General features: G+C 47.8%; 1 protein-coding gene across 1 annotated transcript in view; it reads right to left on the bottom strand.

Annotated features, from left to right (window-relative positions):
- The window catches only part of LOC147661164 (prolow-density lipoprotein receptor-related protein 1-like), an 887,002-nt gene that overhangs the window by 296,236 nt on the left and 569,865 nt on the right, over window positions 1-20,901 (bottom strand). Inside the window, exon 14 of the mRNA XM_086951270.1 lies at window positions 1,427-1,738. Within this exon, the coding sequence (XP_086807396.1) occupies window positions 1,427-1,738 (312 nt within the window). The remainder of the gene's footprint in view (window positions 1-1,426; window positions 1,739-20,901) is intronic.

Here is a 20,901-nt window from a genome sequence, read left to right as displayed (position 1 = left end):
TGGACACTGCGCCACTGGATACAAGCTATACCTGGCTGATGAGCCCTAATAAGGGCAATACCAGAACAGGGTTGCCTCTGCCAAACTTATTCGGATCACCACATGCCACAGCCACATCACTGGCCACGAGAGGCCTTCACTGGCTTCCTATCAACAAAATAATTATGTTCAAGCTCCTCACACACACACACACACACAAAGCCCTCTACAATGTCGTACCTGCATACTTTAACCACCACCTCTCCTTCACTTCCACTAGACTTCTCTACCCAACTGGCCCTGACCACCATCCAACAGATCTGCAAGACTACAGCTGCTGGAAGATCCTTCCCCTACCTCACTGCCAAGACCTGGAACTAATTGCTACTGCACTTCAGACATTCACTATCGCTGCTGCAACTCAGAAGGACCTCAAGACATGGATCTTTGACTGAACCGCAGACCTCCCCCCACCCCCACACCCACCAAACACCTTGACTCTTACGGGTGAGTAGCTGTGCTTTACAAGAAACTTGATTGCTTGTGTTCTGGTTTAGGAGGATCCAGCCTGGAAGTTGGGCTGGACTGTTCCCACTGGGGCAAGGCCAAGACGGATTTGCAATTAACTGGGTACAAACTAGTGTGGTATGGTGGGTGAAAAAAAGATTAATTGGGATGCAGCCTGAGTGACTGACTGTGGCTGAGATTATTTCAAGCATTACATCCATCACCTTGTTTTTGATTCCCTCAATTCCGTTATTAGCTCTTGACAAGAAACCTAGTTGTGCACAAGTCCCCAATTCAAAAACAAAGGATGGAATCAGTAGTAATCTCCGCCACTGTCAATTATTCCGATCCACATTACAGCCTATTAATTTTGTGCATTGTGATCCTGCAGAGAGGAACCAACTATATGCAAATCAATCTTGGCCCTGTGCCAAAAAGAAAAGTCTAGAGTGACTGATTAGGTCCTGTACTATCAATGACACAGATGCAAAGACCCAGCTCCCTTACCTTACTATATATAGGACTCTCGCTGTACCTCACTGATTAGGTCTAACATGACTGAAATAGATCTTGAGCAGTGTTACTAAATAGAACATTGCATTTTACATGATCCAGGAAACTGCAAATTGGCATTACAACGAGTTACTCAAAGCAAGCCTTGCACTTGGCTCAAAGGTCCAAGTTATCAGCACCTGTTTCGAGACAATGAGGGAAAGAGTTCTGAAACAAACTACTGTTCAAAAGGAATGAAAGCGAGCTGAACAGAAAGCCTCAACACATGATCAGTAGAGCTGGAATGAATCATCCAGTGCAACAGCTGAGCATGAAAGCTAATTTTTAACTTCACTGGCCATCCTTTCAGCTTCCATGAATTTTTATTTTTAAAAAACAATGCCATTCTTTGATTTTTACTGAGGCGACGTCACACTGTGGAACTCACCAGTGTCATTGGAGCTCCAAAGTATAGCATTTGATTTGATGTCAAGAAACACTCCGGCTACCTCTGGCATTGGGCCATTCCACACGTCCCGCACTTCACCACCACTGAGATTCATACACTGTAAAGGTTTTGACTTTTCAATCCAGTACAACGATGCCCTTTTCCAGTCTAGAAACATCTGCTGAATGGTCGTCTGGGCCTGGTACAGCTTCTTTGTTCCCATTCCTAGGAATCTGGTCACCTGGATGTTTGTCCCATCACAAGACAGCCAGTATATGTTGCCTGTTCCAACGTCTACCTTTGCGGTACAAACTAAAAATGAAAACCAGAGTTACAAAAACTTAAATCGAGTAATAGAAGTGCAACATTCATAGATTAAGATAATGGACACTTACTTTGTACCCGCACTTCTCTAAAATTCTTTATACACAGTACACTCACTGCAAGCATGTCGAACTTTGATAATTATTAAATTTTCAGGCAACTCTCAAAAGGCTGTTATATTTAGCAAAAACGATGTGGTACAATTAAACTATTTTCCTACCTACTGTAATGTCCATGTTGTCCATATATCTTTTGTCCTTCGCAATAAGTCATTTTGGGCCCACAAATTTGTGCAACCAAATCAGTTCATGACACGAGTAGGAGTTCCCCCTTGCATGGTACACATGACAGCGCAAGTAGGTTATTCAGTTCTAATCTTTAGTACCAAGTAAGCTGTCACCACACCTTTTTGTGAAAGTGTTTTTCAACACGATGCATGCATCTCTGCTGAGATTTTCATGTCACCAGCTGAGTGGAGTACTTTACACGCATGCTTTGCTTTCAGGCAGGTTGTGTATGGAGCACACCCTCAAACTAAACTTTGGCGGAGCACTGATTACAAAGAGGGTCCTTCCTTGCTCATTGCAGACGGCGGCTAAGCAACCATCCTTGGTCAGACCTGCCACATTAGCATCTCGCAAATCACACCCAGAGCGATACCGTCAAACCATACCTGCTGTTGCCTAGTAGAGGGTTATTTATACTTCTGTGAAGTAAACAGCAATCATGTGTGATGAAGGATCTCAGTACTAAAGCAGTAATCACTGAAACAACCATTCAAGAAATATTTATGGTCAAGCGGTCAGCTTCTCCGCTTACATTAACTCACAGCTCCAACAATCTAGTTCCCTCAGTAGAAATTTGTAAGGAGGGAAACGAGAGGCCTTTGGGAAGCGGAGAAAAAGGAGGCCTATCTTGTAATTGGATGGAATCCTGATAAAGCAAAGCCAATGAGATGGTTCAAGAAATTGACTTTAATCCTGCTTGAACACTCCTTGTAAGATTTAATGAGGACCTTCGAGATTTAAGTAGCTCCAAAATACCGGTCACCATTTTAAAAATAACCAATCATGGAGTTGCAAAACTGAACAAGTGGAGAAAGGTTTTCAAAGTGGAATAAATCCATTGCACTCTAGTCTTGTACACACTGTTGGCGGGTTTTCATTGGCCATACAATGCTTGCAAGCTTCAGTACATTATTCCTGCTTCATTTGTTCAGAAGCGTTACCACGATGTGTTTTAACAACTATATCAAGTCACCACTGGATGTTTCTAGTCAATAATCCTTCGGTGAGAACACATGAACAAGAACTTCAAAGACAATAGTTATGGCTTCTTTTTAGTGTGTTCTACATGCTGGAATGACAGATGCTGCAGTCACCTACTTCAATACAAGAGTGTATGTACCAATGGACCTTATAACAGAAATCAATGGTTCCACAGAGTGCATAAAGCAATGGGATAAAGTAACATGTGCCAAGGGTGTCACCAAGAGCACGAAGAAGGCAAGAATCATCAGTAAAGTTATTTGCAAAAAGCATTAGCATAATGTAAGGAGAAAAAGCACAATTTAACGATCAGTGACTATTAACTAAGGTGTCTGTGCAACGTCTACGTTCGGTCGATTCAGAAAGATGCAGAATGGCAACCATGCACTAGTTTTCAACTAACTAAGCCTTCTGCAGGATACAGCGAGAACTCGTGTGCAAGAGCAAGTCAAAGGCAACATGCATAAGGAAACAGTACGAACTAAGACCAGTCCAGGACCTGGGCAAGAAATAAGTGCATGCCAATGGGCCCGTGCAGAAGATGAATAGTGTCATATGAGTAGATCGGGGCTAGGGCAGCAGGACTTCACATGCAAGAAGACAGTCACAAGTGGGCAGCAATCCTTGGAGTGGTCACAGAGATGGTGCAGGTCATGGTAGAAGCATATTCTGTGAAAGCCAAGCAGGTCTCCATGGTCATTCACAGCTTGAGGGGGGTCACCATAGCCATGGGCAGAAAGGAAAATGCTACTTATCAGTATGCATCTGTCCTTGGCATGTTGAGCTGCAGATTTCTACACTTTGCATTAGATAGCCACCTGGTGTTTGGCTCGGATGATTGCATGTTGTCGTCTTGGAAGAAGTCTTTGCAGTCACGAGATAGGTGACTCCTCCCTGGGACGATAGTGAGCATGGGCATCCGCTCCATCCTTAGATAGTTTTTCGCCATGATGGGAAATGATGGAGTTAGTAGAAATAAAGAAGGGATGTCCATGCGTGTATATCTAAGATAAAAACTGGAACAGATACAGGTCCCGGGGAGGCATGACGGCGTGTAGAAATCTGCAGCTCTACATGCCATGAACAGATGCATACTGGTAAGTAGCATTTTCCGTTCAAAGGCATATGAGCTGCAGATTCTACACTTTGCATAGATTGTGCAGCAGTATGTCCCCTAGCGGCGGTCACCTGTATGTGTTGCAGTAGTTTAAAATAGTTTTGAGGACAGCTTGGTCTATTGCAGCTTGCTGCTCAACACAAAAGTGTTTAGTGAAGGTGTGTGTTGTAGACCATGTTGCGGCCTTGCAGATGTCTTCTAGGGGAATGTTCCCTAAGAAAGCCATGGAGGCTCTTAGTTTGCATGTGGAGTGCGCTCTAGGAGGAACTGGTAATTGAGTTTTGTCTTGTGGTAGCATATTTGTATACATTTAACAATCCACCTTGCAATTCCTGAATTAGAAATGGGGTTGCCTTTATGTGGTGGAGAGAAAGCTACAAATAGTTGCTTTGTTTTGCAAAAGGATTTTGTCCTATTGATGTACTGGAGAATTGCTCTTTTGACATCTAGTGTGTGTAGAGCTCTCTGCTACAGAGTCTGGGTTTTGAAAAAAAACTAGTAACTCTACAGATTGGTTTAGATGAAAAGGACTAATTACTTTAGGGAGGAATTTAGGATTAGTTCTCAGAACCACTTTGTTACGGGTTAATTGTAAAAATGGGTCTTGCATAGCGAAAGCTTGAATCTCACGAACTCTCGTAAGAGGTAATACCAATAAGGAAAGCTTTCCATGTGAGAAATTGCAGTTCACATTTATGTAAAGGTTCAAAAGGGGGCCCCACGAGCCTGGTAAGAACAATGTTTAAGTTTCACACTGGAGATAGTGGTAACCTAGGAGGAATAATTATTTTTAATCCTTCCATAAAAGCTTTTATTGCTGGTACTCTAAACATATGTTGTCTGTTTTGTAGATATGCCACAATGGCTGCAAGGTGTAAACCTATAGATGAAAATGCCAGATTACATCTTTGTAAATGGAGAAGGTAATAGATAATAATTTTGGATGGAAGTATCTAAAGGATCAATTTGATTATTAGTGTAGTAAATGACAAATGTTTTCCATTTAGCAGCATAACAAGCTCGAATAGTAGATCTTCTGGCTTCTTTAATGATATTCATACAGTCTGGTGGCAGTTTAAGGTAACCAAACTCTAAGACTTCAGGAGCCAGATCTCCAGATTCAGTTGACCTGGATCTGGATGCCTGATGTCTCCATGGTTCTGCGTAAGCATGGATGGTGTCACAGTTTTTGGTGTGGAACGAGAGAGTTCCAGCAGTGTGGTGAACCACGGTTGCCCTGCCCATGAGGGAGCTACCTGGATTAGTTGGAGAGACTGTTGTCTGAGCTTGCGTACTACTAGTGGTATTAGTGGGATTGGCGGAAAAGTGTACGCAAATCTGCCTGACGAGTTCCATATCGCATTGCCCTTGGACAGTGGGTGTGGAAACCTGGCAGCGAAGGTTGGGCATTTTGCATTTTCGTAGGATGTAAACCGGTCTAGGTCTGGATGATGCCACTTGTGAAAGAATGGTTGAAGAACTTGCAGATTTAGTTCCCATTCGTGAATCTGATACGTCTGTTGACTTAACAGATCGGCTATCCGATTGTGAACTCCTGGAAGGTGTTCTGTGAGCAGATATAGGTTTTGTAGAATGGCCCCTCTCCACATGTTTTGTGCGAGCTGGGACAGCTGCAGGGAATGTGTGCCTCCTTGTTTTTGTATGTAGTACATGGCTGTCATGTTGTCCGTCCTGATTAAGACAGCTTTGTTCTGTATGTGCACTTGGAAGAACTTTAGTGCTAGGAAAAAAACAGCAACTCTAGGTGATTGATGTGAAGCACCTTTTGTTGAACGGTCCATCTTCCCGGAGTTGTGTGGTGGAGCAGATGTGATCCCCATCCTGTCAGGGATGCGTCCGTTGTCAGTATTCTCTGTGGAACAGGCTCGAGGAACGGCCGCCCATGGACAAGTTTTTGGTGTTCCACCACTGCAGAGAGCGATGTGCTCGGCTGTCCACCAACACCAGGTCTGTCAGTTGTCCTTGTGCCCGATTCCACTGATGTGCTAGACATTCCTGCAATGGGCGCATTTGCAGTCTTGCATATGGTACAATAAAAATGCAAGATACCATCATGCCTATTAATTGCATGAACGCTCTGGCTGGGAGAGTGTTGGTTTTGAAACCTTGTAACTACGGCTTGAATGCTCTGTATCCTGGCTGTACAAGGATAAGCTAGAGCTCTATTGGTGTTTATGGTAGCCCCTAGGTATTGATGTACATGAGGGCTGTAGATGTGACTTGGTGTGGTTTATTGTAAAACCCCAAATTGTGCAGTGTCTGGATTGTTAGAGATGTGTGTTGAACACACTGGTTGAAGGACTTGGCTTTTATGAGCCAATCGCACAAGTTACTACTTGTGTAACGATCTATCTGTAAGAGACATTAGTTAGTGATAGATTCCTTACCTTAGAATATCCCCCCCAGGCGTCAGACTGGATCCGGAAACTTTTGCGTAGCAGTACCCTTGCGCGTCGGTAAGTGTCGTCTGCGGCTCCGCGCCAGTCGTCGGCGTCGTGGGCTCCGTGATGACGTCGTCTGAGTACTTAAACGCCGCCTCCGCGTGTTGACGTCAGTTCTTAGACACAGCTTTTCCGCGCCAGAAACAGAGCTATGCCAAAAACCAACACTGGTGCCATGAAACTAGGGCCCTGAAGGGGATGACCTTAACCCTAGATATCGGTTCGCAGAACGGGGAGGATGGGTGGGTCGGTAAGGAATCTATCACTAACTAATGTCTCTTACAGATATATCGTTACACAAGTAGTAACTTGTGCATCTGAAAGAGACACGTTAGTGATAGATTCCTTACCTTAGAATAGATACCCCAGCAATACCAACCCCGTGGTGGTGGGTCTGCGAACCAATAATCACACCAGAAAGTCCTGGAGGACGGCACGGCCAAAGTAGCCATCCCTCCGGACTTGACTGTCCAGGCAATAATGTCGTGCGAACGTGTGCAGCGAGGCCCACGTAACTGCCTGGTAAATGTCCTGCGAGGGCACACCTCGGCCCAAGGCAGTTGTAGTTGCTGTGGCTCGAGTGCAATGAGCCCTCAGCCCCACAGGGGGTTCCTTCTTAGCCAAGGAGTAACACGCCTGGATACACAAGATGATCCACCGCGAGATGGTCCGCTTGTGCACCGCTTTCCCTTTCTTAGCGCCCACGTACCCAACAAAGAGTTGGTCATCCACCCGGAACTGTTGTGTGCGATTCAAATAAAATGAGCGCACGTTTCTCGTCCAGCCGGTGGAGCCTCTTCCTCTCGAGGGATGCGGAGGCGGAAAGAAGGTGGGCAAGGTGATAGATTGCCCAATGTGGAAGGTCGTGACTACCTTGGGTAGGAAGGAAGGCCTTTTCCGTAACACAACCTTGTCCGGATGGACTGAAAGGAAAAGAGGCTTACAAGACCGAGCCTGGAGCTCACTCACTCTCCTGGCAGAGGTGATGGCTACCAGGAAGGCAGTCTTCAAGGAGAGAAGGCGAAGAGAACAGTTGTGAAGTGGTTCAAAGGGAGCGCACATCAGAAACGTAAGAACCAGGTTGAAGTCCCACTGAGGCATCACGAAGGGAACAGGAGGGAACTTATGTGTGATGCCCTTCAGGAATCGATTAACGATAGGGGACTTGAACAAAGAAGGTTGATCAGGCATCCTCAGAAAGGTTGAAAGAGCTGAAAGATAGCCCTTGATAGTGCCAAGAGCAGAGCCCTGCTGGGCAAGAGAAAGAAGAGAGGAGAACCTCAAAAAGAGGGGCATTAAGGGGATCCACAGCCTTTGCTGTGCACCATGCCACAAATCTGTTCCACCTGCAGGCGTATACCAACTTTGTGGAGGGGCGCCTGGCTGCCAGAATGATGTTACAGACTTCAGGAGGCAAGTCAAATGGCCTCAACTATCGCCGCTCAATCTCCAAGCATGGAGGTGGAGACTGGACAGGTTCGGGTGGAGGACCGTCCCCTGCTGCTGCGACAGAAGGTCCTCCTGAAGAGGCAGACGAACCGGGGGATCGATGACATACTGAGTAGCTCGGGATACCAGTACCTTCGTGCCCAGTCCGGAGCCACAAGGATGACTTGGGCCCGGTCGCGCTTGATCTTCTTCAGCACTCTGGGCAGAAGTGGTATAGGCGGAAAGGCGTACAACAGACCGCAACTCCACTCGCGACGAAAAGCGTCTCCGAGCGAGTGCCGCCTTGGAAATTCCAACACGCAGAACTGATGACATTGTGCGTTCTCTTCGGTGGCGAATAGGTCTAACCAAGGCTCTCCCCACTGCAGAAAGACCTTGCCCCACGTCAGAGTTCAGATGCGATTCGTGATCCATCATGCACCGGCGGCTGAGTTCGTCCGCCCTGGCGTTCAGAGAACCTGCCAGGTGTTGAACCACCAGGGTCACGCCCTGATGTTCCAGCTATTGCCAGAGGCGCAGAGCCTCCTGGCAGAGGGTCCACGACCCCACCCCGCCCTGTTTGTTGCAGTACCATATGGCGGTGGTGTTGTCCGTGAACACCTGCACTACACTCCCTCGGACAGACGGGAGGAATGCCTTCAGTGCTAGACGAATCGCCCGTAGCTCCAAAAGGTTGATATGGAGCCGGGCCTCCGCCGGAGACCAGAGGCCTCTGATGTCCGCCTCTCCCATGTGGCCTCCCCAGCCCTGGAGGGACGCGTCTGTCACAACTATGTGCTCCGGTTGGGGAAGGGAGAGGGATCTGCCGCTGACCAATCGCGGTCCGTGAGCCACCACTGCAGCTGTCTCGCAGTGCCCTCCGAGATCAGGACATGGTCGGACAGGTTGCCCTGATGCTGGGCCCACTGAAACTTCAGGTCCCACTGCAGAGCCCGCATCCGCCACCGTGCGTGATGCACCAGAAGGATGCAGGAGGCCATCAGCCCCAGAAGCCGCAGCGTCAACCTGACCGAAACCCGGGATAAAGGCTGGAAGATTGGAATCAGAGCCTGTATATCCCGAACCTGCTGTTCGGGTGGGTAAACCCGAAACTGCGCCGAGTCGAGAACCGCTCCGATGAAGAGGAGCTTCTGAGAGGGACACAGGTGTGACTTCGGCACATTGATGGAGAACCCCAGCTGGTGCAGGAGATCCGCCGTAGTCTGGAGGTGGCTGATGACTGTCTGGGGCGAGATCGCCTTCAACAACCAGTCGTCGAGGTAGGGGAAGACTTAGACCCCTAACCGGCGCAGATGAGCTGCAACCACCGCCATCACCTTCGTGAACACCCGTGGGGCGCTGGTAAGGCCGAAGGGGAGCACCATAAACTGAATGTGCTCGTGGCCTACCATGAACCGCAGGTAATGCCAATGGGCCGGCAGGACCCGGATGTGGAAATACGCGTCCTGCAAGTCCAACGCTACCATCCAGTCTCCTGGGTCTAGGGCAGCTAAGACCTGAGCCTGAGTCAGCATTTTGAACTTCTCCTTCCGGAGGAAGCAGTTGACGTTCCTCAGATCCAAGATAGGGCGTAGGCCCCCTTTGCCCTTCTTGGGTACCAGAAAGTAGTGGGAGTAGCAACCACGTCCTACTTCTGGCCCAGGAACGCGCTTGATGGCCCCCTTGGCCAAGAGGGCCGAAACTTCCTCCTGCAGGAGCCGCAAGTGATCCGATACGCGGTGGTGTTGCGGTGGCATGGCTTGAGGAGTCGTCTCGAAGGGGAGGGAGTAGCCCCTCCGGACGATCTGCAGCACCCACCTGTCCGAAGTGGCAGTGTGCCAGTGAGAGTGGTGATGGCGAACCCTGCCCCCCACTGGCGTCACATGGGCCGAAAAGCACGGACTAGGAGGGTTTAGAGGCGGATGCTGCGGGGAAGGTGTGGACTGACCTCGCCGGTTTCCCTGACCGCCTCCACGGCGGTTTCCACGGCTGCCGCCGTGCTGGATGGTAGTCTGCGGCGAGTGGCTGGCGGCACGTGTGGGGACGTCCCTTCCTTGGCCACGAAAGGAGCAAAAGGCACCCGCTTGCTGGCGCGGGGCCGAGAGGCCCAAGGACTTGGCCGTAGCCCTGGAGTCCTTAAAGCGCTCAAGCGCGTGGTCTGCCTTGTCACCAAAAAGGAGACGGCCATCGAACGGCATGTCCATCAGAGTGTTCTGGACATCTGCCGAAAAATTGGCGGATCTCAGCCAGGCGTGGAGTCTTACCGCCACTGTCTTAGCCATCGCTCTGCCCAGCGAGTCGGTGGTATCCAGCCCACACCTGATCGAATACTTGGCTGCATCTCGGCCCTCCACAAGGGCTTGGCCGAGTTTGGCCCGTACCTCCAACGGGAACTCTGGCAGCACCTCCGCCACCGTCTCCCACAGAGAGTGGGTGTAGCGGCCCAAGAGGCATGCGGTGTTGGAAGTCCGCAGTCACAAACTAAGGGAGGAGAATATCTTCTTTCCATAATTCTCATACCTCTTGGATTCCCTGTCCGGCAGAGCCGTCGGGAATGCGGTCTGGGAATCAGAGGCCTGGATGACCAGACTCTCGGGGGTGGGGTGGGAGGACAGGAAACATGGGTCGCCCGGAGCCGGGCGGTGGCGTCTGGCCACGTTCCTATCTACGGGCGAACCCGTAGCAGGCCTGGACCAAGTGCCCAAAAGAACGTCGGTCAAGGCCTCATTAAAGGGCAGCAGAGGCTCGGCTGAGCAGGACTGCGGTTTAAGGACCTCTGTGAGGTTAGTCCTCACGGCCGCGACGGGGAGCTCAAGGCCCAATGCCTTGGCAGCCCTCGTCAACACCACACCATAGGTTGCCCCCTCCTCCGAAGCCACGGTAGGAGGAGAGACAAAACCAGGGTCTGGAGAGGTGTCCAAGCCACTGGCCTCCCCAAGGTCTCCTGCCCAGTTCTCTTGAGACTGACACTCCCTGGTCAGAGGGTCGTCAGACCCCTCCCAATCCTCCTCCTCACCCATCTCCTGAAACTCAGGGTTGTAATTCAATGGGGCCCGTTCATAGAAGTGGAAATCTCGAAACCGCTTCGGATGCGGCGCCCAGCGGCGCCGCTCTGACGTCGGAACCGGAGCAAAGGAGGTATCGGGGGGGCACGGCCCGAGGACGGCACCGGGGGTGACACCTGACGGACCTACGCCGGGGGGGTCGTAAGGTCCACTGGTGACTATCCAGAGCCCGAGGAAGGACCAGCGGAGTCCCGCGGCACCGGGCCCGAAGGCGGCGCCGGGGCCACTGGGCCTTGCGGCGCCGGGCCCGAAGGCGCCGGCGGTGTCGGGATCGTGGGGCTCTGCGGCGCCAGGCCCGAAGGCACCGTCGGGGCCGAAGCCCCTGACCCGCTAGGGCCCCCAGACAGGTCCGCTGGGCCCGAAGGCGCCGCGGAGCCCGTCGGAGGAGAAAGGGACCTCATGGCCATGAGGAAGCGCTCAAACTCCTCCGGCGTCGCGTCCTGCCCAGGGACCGGAGGGTGGGGGGCGGGACGAGACGCCCGCAACTCCCAAGGAGCCACATGGGCGGTGTCACTTGAACCCCCGGCCGCATCGCGCGAGCGTCTGGGGGGAGTCAGAAGAGCGATGACGCCTCTTTGACTTCTTACCTGACGACTTCGACCCGGAGGAGTGGTGCTGACTCCCGGAGCTGTGGTGGCTCCGTCCCCGCGACCTGTTCGACCTCCCGTGGGACCGGGACCTCACGCGGCGCGGGGCCGACTGCCGGAGTTGCCTGCGGGACCGCTCCCGCCTGGCTTTCGAAGATAGGGCCCAGCAGTCGGAGCAGGCCTTGTCGTCGTGGCCGCCGCCTAAACAGGTCAAAGACAGGTGGTGGGGGTCTGTGACCGACATCGTGCGGTCTCTCTGTAGTAACTCGACGGAGACAGTAAGATTATATAAAGTCTTTATTACGAACTCCCACGGCACGTCCTACGTTGCCTGTGGCTAGAAGTCTACCTGTCATTCTACCAACTGTCATTACCGTCCGCGTCATAGCGGACGGCACGAGACTCTGAACGCACGCCTCGCGCTCAACCTGCGCGAGACAGGCCAGGCCACTACATATCTCCTTTCCTTAGAGCATGGAGAAACAGAGCGAACAGAGGAAAGAAGAGAGAGAGAGAGAGAGAGAGAGAGAGAGAGAGAGAGAGAGAGAGAGAGAGAGAGAGAGAGAGAGAGAGAGAGAGAGAGAAAGATGAACATGTGCAGGAAAACACAAGTGGCACCGAGAACATCAGAAGATCATTGACGGTACCTAACAGGAACACTAACAGTTCTGGAACTCCTCCTGACAGTGGCGTGGCAGGGAGGAGGACTCTGGACATCCAGTTTACCTTGAGAGACATTATGAGAGACCTCTCTTTTCAACATGGAACATTTAACGTCATCAAGTACATTTTTGACTTTCGCCACCTTGTTACCATTCCACCAGTCCTTTCCATTGACTCGAACAGCATTTCCACACACTTTATCCACCACCACAATTTCCCCATACTTAGCTTCCCCTTTCTTTACAAAACCAGGTTTCTTGATTCTGATCCTGTCCCCCACAGCGAACTCTCTGATCTTAACACGCTTCCTTTCGTCAAAATACTCTTTTTGTTTGGACTGGACCTCAGCAGATTTGAACCTCACTTTCTCATCCATTTCTTGGGGAGTTGAATTGGATTTATTCCACTTGGACATCCAAGCAGGTCTAAATTCAGTGCATGGTTTTCTACCTCTTAGTAATTCAAAAGGGGACACTCCGGTGGAAGAATGGGGGGTGGTTCTATAGAACCACAACATTGTCCTGACACTTAGGGGAACAGCTTTGTGATGGGCTAGGGCCCATTTGACACAATCACCTATGACTCTATTGAGTCTCTCTACCAAGCCATTAGTTTGAGGGTGATAGAGAGAACTACGGTGATGGGTTATGGCAGTTTCTCTAAGAAACTCCTCCACTTCAGATGATACAAATTGTACTCCGTTGTCGGATATGATGGATTGGGGGAACCCTTCTCTCATGAATGTTTCCCTTAAGAAGTCAATAATTTCTGCGGAGTCAACCTTGGAGACAAACTTGGCCTCGGGCCATTTAGTGTAATAGTCCACCATGACAATAGCGAATTTGCATTGTTGAGGTAGACTATGAAAAGGTCCTAGAACATCGATCCCAAGTTTTTCCCACGGTCCACCCGGGAGGGGAATCGGTGTAAGAGGGGGACTACTAGTGTGAAGACTTTTATCACTAGACGAACAAATAGTGCACTCTTGCACCATTTCCTCAATATCTTTATCCATTTTGGGCCACCAAAAGTACTCTCTTACTCTACGCTTGGTTAACGTGGCTCCTAAATGCCCTTCATGTGCTTTAGATAGGAGAGTGGATCTGATGTCCACCGGTGGAACAAGTTTCTCTAGCCTGAATACTAAACCATCCTCAATCGAAAGTTCGTCACACACCTTGACATAGGGTTGTAAAACAACATCCACATTCCTTTCCCTGGGCCACCCTCGGGAAATATACGTCATCACTTTTTTTGAAACTTCATCACTAGCCAACGCCTCCCTCCAATTTTGCTGATCAATAGTACATACACTATTCAGTTCAACACTTGCTATGATATAGTCCTCCTTATCATCAAAACAACATTCATCTACACCTTGTATATCCTGACAGGTATTAGCAGGTAAACGTGACAGAGCATCCGCTCTTACATTTTTCCCCCCAGCAATATGTACAATGTCAAAATTGAATTGTAAAAGTTTGGACGCTAGGCGTGCGATGCGGGGAGTGGCCCCGCGGCTGTTGGTACTTCCTAAAATCGCGACCAACGGTTTGTGGTCCGTTTGAAGAATAAACTTTTGTCCCCACAAATAGTTTTTAAACTTTTCGATGCCCCACCAACATGCTAGAAGCTCCTTCTCAATGACTGAGTAGTGGGTCTCAGCTTCTCTTAGAACTCTGGATGCAAATCCTACCGTGTGTTCATTTTGGTCAACCACCTGTGTCAAGACAGCGCCCAGTCCGTAGCTGCTGGCATCGACAGTCAAAGTACACTGGACTCCTGGTACAAATGGCTTCAATGCCTTGACAGTGCTAAGTTGCTCCTTGATCCATACGAAGGCGGTTTTGCATTCATCATCCCACACAAATTCACTTCTGTCTTGGAGCAATTTGGAAATGGGACGTATCTTCGTGGCATAGTCTTGAATAAAGCGGGCATAAAATTCTGTGAGACCTAAAAGTGATTTGACTCCTGCTTTGTCTTTGGGGGCCGTGGCATCAACAATGGCTTGTACCAAACTCGGCTTGGGTGTGACTCCTTCACTAGAGATTGTGTGCCCCAGATATTCCATCTTGTCTTTTGAGAATTCACACTTGTCCCTTTTGAGGACCACACCATGCTCTTGGAATATAGACAGGATCTTGTTCAACACCATATCGTGTTCTTGTTGGTCTTTAGCAAACAGCAGAATGTCATCTTGGAATATGGCCACGTTTTTTATACCCTTCAGTAGATTGACCATAACCCTCTGAAAGACAGAGGCTGCTGAAGCCAGCCCGAAAGGCATGCGACAAAATTGGAATAAGCCTGCTGGAGAGTTGAACGCAGTGTAATGGCGTGAGTCCTTATCTAGTTCAATTTGATGATATGCTGAGGCCAAATCTAACTTGGTGAAGACCTTGGCACCATCAACTACACCCAGCATTTCTGATATATTCGGTAGAGGATGCGAATCTACCCAAATGACTTTGTTTAAATTGCGCAAATCAATGCAGATTCTGAGATCGTTATTTTTCTTCCTTGCGACGACCAAAGCTGAAGACCAATCAGACGATTCAATGGGTTCGATAACCCCTCTTTTTTGCATGGACAAAAGTTCTTTTTCCAAATCTTCTCTAATGCTGAAGGGAATACTCCTTATTTTGTGTTTTACAGGTTCAGCATCGCTTCTTATCTTGATTCTGTGTTTGAATCCTTTAATTTTTCCCAATTCACCTGAAAACACTCTTGGGTATTTATTGAGTAATTCCTCAACATGTGATTGGTCCCGCACAACCAAAATCTGTTCTTTTGCTCCAGGACACAGCATCATGCTGAACAAACCTTGGTGGAACCATCCCAGTATGTCTAGTCCATTGACGGCGACATATATTTTGCCATATATGTGTCTGTTCTTGAAAATTAGGATGTCTTCGAAGTACCCCATCAGTTCTATGCTTCTCCCTTCATAGGATACCGGCTCTCTGTCAGGTGGTAGCAAGGGTCTGTTACCCCATTTCTTCCTGAACAATGATTCACTTATCATTGTGATTCTCGCGCCAGAGTCTACTAGCAGCCTTAGGCTTTCTTCGCCTACACCAATGATGGCATAGGGATCAATGCAGTCATCAGGATTACCACATCTTATGTTCCCTTCACTGACCACAACAACCATGTCTTTGAGTTCGCAAAGAGTGTCATCGCTGTCACTACCACTTGTATCCACAGCACATGCCACCAGTTCTTTTTTTCCTTTTTGACTTTGGCATACTTTGTCGAAATGCCCTAATTTTCCACATTTGCGGCAGGATGCATTTCTTGCAGGACACGGTCTTCCACTTTTCACATGGGAGGGATATCCACATCGGTAACAGATATCTGTTCTTTTGAAGAAATTACTTGGCTGATATTCTTTTTTCCTTTCGTATTTTTTAAAACGGACAGGAGTAACCACTTCAATACTTTTACTTTCTAGTTCCTTGATAGAGGACTGTGAAGTTTCAATGCTTTTCGCTATGCGAATAGATTCATCAAGGGAGGGATTTTCCAAAGACAAGAGCTTTTGTCGTATGGTTTTGTCCAGACATTTTCCTATGAACTGGTCGCGAATCAATTGTTCACTGAAGTTTTCGAATTCACATTCAGCCACCAACTTCCTCAAGGCGGTAATATATGTGTCTACGTCTTCTTCGGCTTTCTGCACTCTTTTAAAGAACTTGTGTCTAGACACCACCACACTGGGTTGCTTATCAAATCTGACTTTCAATTTCATCACAGTGTTTTTGTATTCATCCGCATCTTCTTCTTCCCCACCCACTACGTCAGGTAAATGTTTTAGGGTTTCTCTGCCTTCAAACCCCAGAGAGTGAAGTAGTATAAACTTCTTTCTTTCTGCTCTAAACCTATGTGCTCCTATTGCTCCCAGGTAATTTTCGAAAGCATCGAACCACTTTCTCCAAGGTACAGGAGGTTCACCAGGTGTGTCCAGGAAAGGAGGTGGAGGAAGAATAGATTGCATCATTTAATATTTTCCTATGAACTGAGGGTGGTGGGAAGTGCAATCCAACTGTGTGAGTTCAAAAAAAAATTCCTCAAACACAGTATAATTTTTGAGCCAACCTTGTTCAAAACAACCTCCTTAAATCCAACCCTGAAAGATCCAGGCAGAATTATTTGAATATTTCCTTTACTTTAAGGACGTGCACACGTTGTGTATTTATTTTCCCATGTACCAGGATAGTGCCCAAGAATGTCTTTAAGGGTTAATCCATAATGTTATCAGCACTGCCACAGACCAAAACAGATTATTTATCCTTGAAACTGGTAACTTCCTTCAAGCTCCAGAAGGGTTTCCGTATAATGTTTTGCGCAGCCCACAATTAGTACTGTTCGTGAAAAAAAAACGGAGGTGCCTCTTTAAGAACAGGGCGGGGAGCGACTGCCAGTTCAGATGTCGATCGGCAAACTAGGCGGGACAAACAGTGAAATCAGACGCCCACCACAGCGCGTCTTACGTCTCCTCACCTCAGGCTCGCCAGCGTCGACTGACAGGAAACAAGCTCCGACACCAGGAAGAAGACACTCGTTCACCGTGTGGCGCTGTAACAGCAGATCCAAACCGATCTCAATGTGGGGAGTGCGCTTGTCTTCTGATTCCTTATCGTCACAGGTACACTTGCTTGAGTCTTCTGTGGGTTCTTTGTGGGAGTCGTCCTCGTCGCCACTTTCGAGTGTAGTAACTCGACGGAGACAGTAAGATTATATAAAGTCTTTATTACGAACTCCCACGGCACGTCCTACGTTGCCTGTGGCTAGAAGTCTACCTGTCATTCTACCAACTGTCATTACCGTCCGCGTCATAGCGGACGGCACGAGACTCTGAACGCACGCCTCGCGCTCAACCTGCGCGAGACAGGCCAGGCCACTACACTCTCCTCACAGTGTTTAAATCCGGGCATCCCTACGGCACCGATCCGAGTCGTTAAGACTTCGAAGAATGATCAAAAGAGATCAAAAAGTTAGTCAAAAAGTGACTTTGGGTAACTGCTCTTTCCAGATCTGCGCTGGCTTGCGCGGAAAAAAGAAGAACTGACGTCAGCACGCGGAGGCAGCGTCTAAGTACTCCGACGACGTCATCACGGCGCCCACGATGCCAACGACGGACACGAAGCCGCAGACGACGCCTACCGACGTGCAAGGGTACTGCTACGCAAAAGTCTCCGGATCTAGTCTGACGCCTGGGGAGATTCTAAGGTAAGGAATCTATCACTAACGTGTCTCTTTCAGATGTCTCAGTATGGGAAGACCTGGATATGTTGTCTTCTGAGATGTACTGCTACTACTGCTAGGTACTTTGTGAACACGCGTGGTGCGGTTGTGACCCCGAATGGAAGGACTTTAAATTGAAAGTGTTGTCCTTCTAGCACAAACCTGAGATACTTGCTGTGAGAAGGAAGTATGGGAATGTGAAAGTAGGCGTTTGAGGTCTAGTGTAGTGAGGAAATCGCCTTGTTGCAACAATGGGAGCACTTGTTGTAAAGTGATCATGTGAAAATTATCTGAGTGTATATACAGATTGAGAGGCCTCAAGTCTAGAATTGGCCTTAGTGTCCCATCCTTTTTGGGTATTAGGAAGCAGAGTGAGTATACCCCTGTTCCTTGATGTTGCAATGGAACTAACTCTACTGCATCTTTTTGCAGGAATGAAAGAACCTCTTGTTGGAGCAGCGTTAGATGTTGTGTGGACATTGGACGCTGTCTGGGTGGTATATTTGGAGGGGTAGCTGCAAGCAGTAACCATACTGGATAATCGGTCTTACCCACTTGTCTGTTGTGATGGAATTCCAGAAAGGTAGGAACTGTGTTAATCTCCCCCCTACAGGAGTGGTATGCTGTTGGGGGAGCTGAAGTTAGTCACTGTTTAGTGGCGGAAACGGATCGATTGTTATTACCTCGACCTCTTCCCTTATTGTTATTACCTCTGTAGCCTCCTCTAAAATATCCTCGAGGATGTTTGCGTATTGTTTTTAAAGGAAGTTGAATTGTCTGCTCCAGTTTGTTTGGATTGTATAGAAAAAGAGGAACCCCTTGAAAAAGTCAGGGGAAATAGGGTATTCAACCAAAAAGAAAAACACAATTCCAGTAACCTTTGAATAGAAATATCTATGCAGTAGTTGAACGAACACACTCATGAACACAAATTGAATAATAATGAATATTGCAAGAAAGATTACAACATGAAAGATACACATCTTTCAGCATAAAACAAGAAAACAATTCATTAAAAATACATAAAAAAACATTCAGATCAATGAAACAAATAGACAATTAATAAGTGTTGTAATTAATCCACACAAAAAACTATTTTGCTAATGATCCTAATTCTTCTTATGACCTGCATAAAAAGAGACAATATGAAAGTTTGACCCAACCCCTTGTCAAATACACTTACACATCCTGGAACTGTGAATGTAATGTACCCAACAATCAATATTACAGAAATTTCAACATTTGATTGCACAAGGTAGTTCCTTCAATTGTGTAACCCTCAGCGACGCTGAATGTTTTTTTATGTATTTTTAATGAATTGTTTTCTTGTTTTATGCTGAAAGATCTGCATCTTTCATTTTTTAATCTTTCTTGAATAAATATTAATGAATATTGCAATTTGTATTCATGAGTATTAGTTCAACTACTGCATAGATACTTCTATTTAAAGGTTACGGGAATTGTGTTTTCCAGTTTGTTTGGAGCCTCCTCTGTAAAAGGAGCAACGAAAGGAGCCTCTTGGTTGAGTGGGCTGCAGAGCTCCCATAGATTTCGCAGTATCAGTGTCTTTTTTCATTTTCTCAAGTTCTAAGTCTTCCTCTGGACCTAACAATGGTTATTGGTTGAATGGTTGATTTAAGATGGTAGTTTGCACCTCTTGCTTAAACCGTGAAATGCGTAGCCACGCATGTCTTCTAAGAAGGACACTTGTGTTTATTGCTCTAGATGCAGTGTCTGCAACATCAAAAGCGCACTTGATTGAGGCATTTGAAATAAGCTTACCCTGTTGTATAAGGTCATATGTCTGTGCCTTATATTAGTCAGGTAGATGTTATAAAAGGGTTTCTAACTGGTCATAATGAGCCCTGTCGTATCTTGCGAGGAGGCTATACTTTTGCCTGAAGCATCTATTAATTTTGATTCCTTATCAGGAGGTGGTGCCTCACCTGAAGTCTGTGATTTTGCTCTTTTTCTAGCGGTTGAAACGACTAGGGAATCTAAGGTTAGCTGTCCTTTACTGTAAGCAGGATCTTCAGGAGCAGACCTGTACTTTTTCTATTCTTGGGTTTATGATCCTAGCTCTTACAGGATCTGTAAATACCTCTGGGGCATGCTTAATGACCCCTTTATCATAGGTAATATTTGAACAGATTTTTTGAGTGTTCAAAAGTGCTCTAACAAAAAATCTTCCTCTGCCTCAGCAGAGTGCATTGTTACATTATGATAGATGGCAGCCCTATTAAGTAGATGCCCAAACCCAATATTATGTTCAGGAGGAGATGGTTTGGATGGATATGTATGTGGGTCAGGATATCCGGTACATCTTGTGGGTTTGGATATTCCCAGTTTGGTGCATCACTAGGGTATGGAAAGGGCTCATCTGGGTCTCCCCCATCCCCTATGTTATCTTCATTCTGAGGAGGTGTCTGTGGGAGGTGAAGATTGAGGCGGAGAATTTTGTGGTGAATGAGTAGGTGAACTTGGAGGTGAAATGTTATAAGGAATATAAGGTGAAAGAGGAGGTACAGGAGAAGAAGGGTGCATAGGTGATGTGTCAGTCGTCCTTGACAAGCACTGGAGTTGAAGGTTTTGTACCTATCTTCCTCTTTCCATGTGGCATAGTGGAAACATGTCCTGTTTTCGGATCTATGTATATCCTTTTTTTGCAAAGGATCAGGTCGAAAAAGCTCTTCTTGAGAAATCGCTTTTGGTGCCGATATCTTCGGCTCCGGGCCTGGTTTCTGCTGGTCTTTAGCCTTAGGAGTTGTTGTATAGTCATTTGGTGTAGTTTTCGGCACCGAAGGCATTGTTTTAGGAGTTGAGGCCTGGTCCAAGGGCTTGGAAGCATCAGAAGCAGGCTTTGTAGGTTTCGGCACCAAAGATTTTGGGCTGGAAGCTGTTTTGGTCGGCTTGGAAACGTTGGAAGCAGTCTTCATTGGTTTCGGTGCCGTCTTGTCTTTAGGAGTCGACGGTTTGAGTGTTTTTCAGAACCGGGACTTCTTTCGGTTTCGGTGCCGAGGGAGCTGGTCGTATCAGCACCTGTGGTTTGATCTGTATGGAGCTACTGGAAGGTTTCAGTATTTTCTTCGGAGCCGGGCTCGATGGCGGAGCGTTTGAAGCAATGTCTTGGTCTCGACTGGGCCCCGAAGGCGGAGTTTTGACCTTAGCCTTGGGTTTAGGTGTTGGGGCTGGGGTAGTGGCAGTCGTACTCACGTGTTGACATGATTGTATGGAGTCATCTGCCTCAGATACGATTTGGAGATCGGAATCTTCCTCGGGGACACATGGACCTTCGGCGAAGATATCCATCG

This window comes from Lissotriton vulgaris, unplaced genomic scaffold (genome assembly GCF_964263255.1).
Source record: "Lissotriton vulgaris unplaced genomic scaffold, aLisVul1.2 SCAFFOLD_746, whole genome shotgun sequence".
In the NCBI taxonomy this organism is placed as follows: Eukaryota; Metazoa; Chordata; class Amphibia; order Caudata; family Salamandridae; genus Lissotriton; species Lissotriton vulgaris.
Note: the sequence above shows the minus strand (reverse complement) of the source record. Positions and strands in the feature narration are given on the sequence as shown.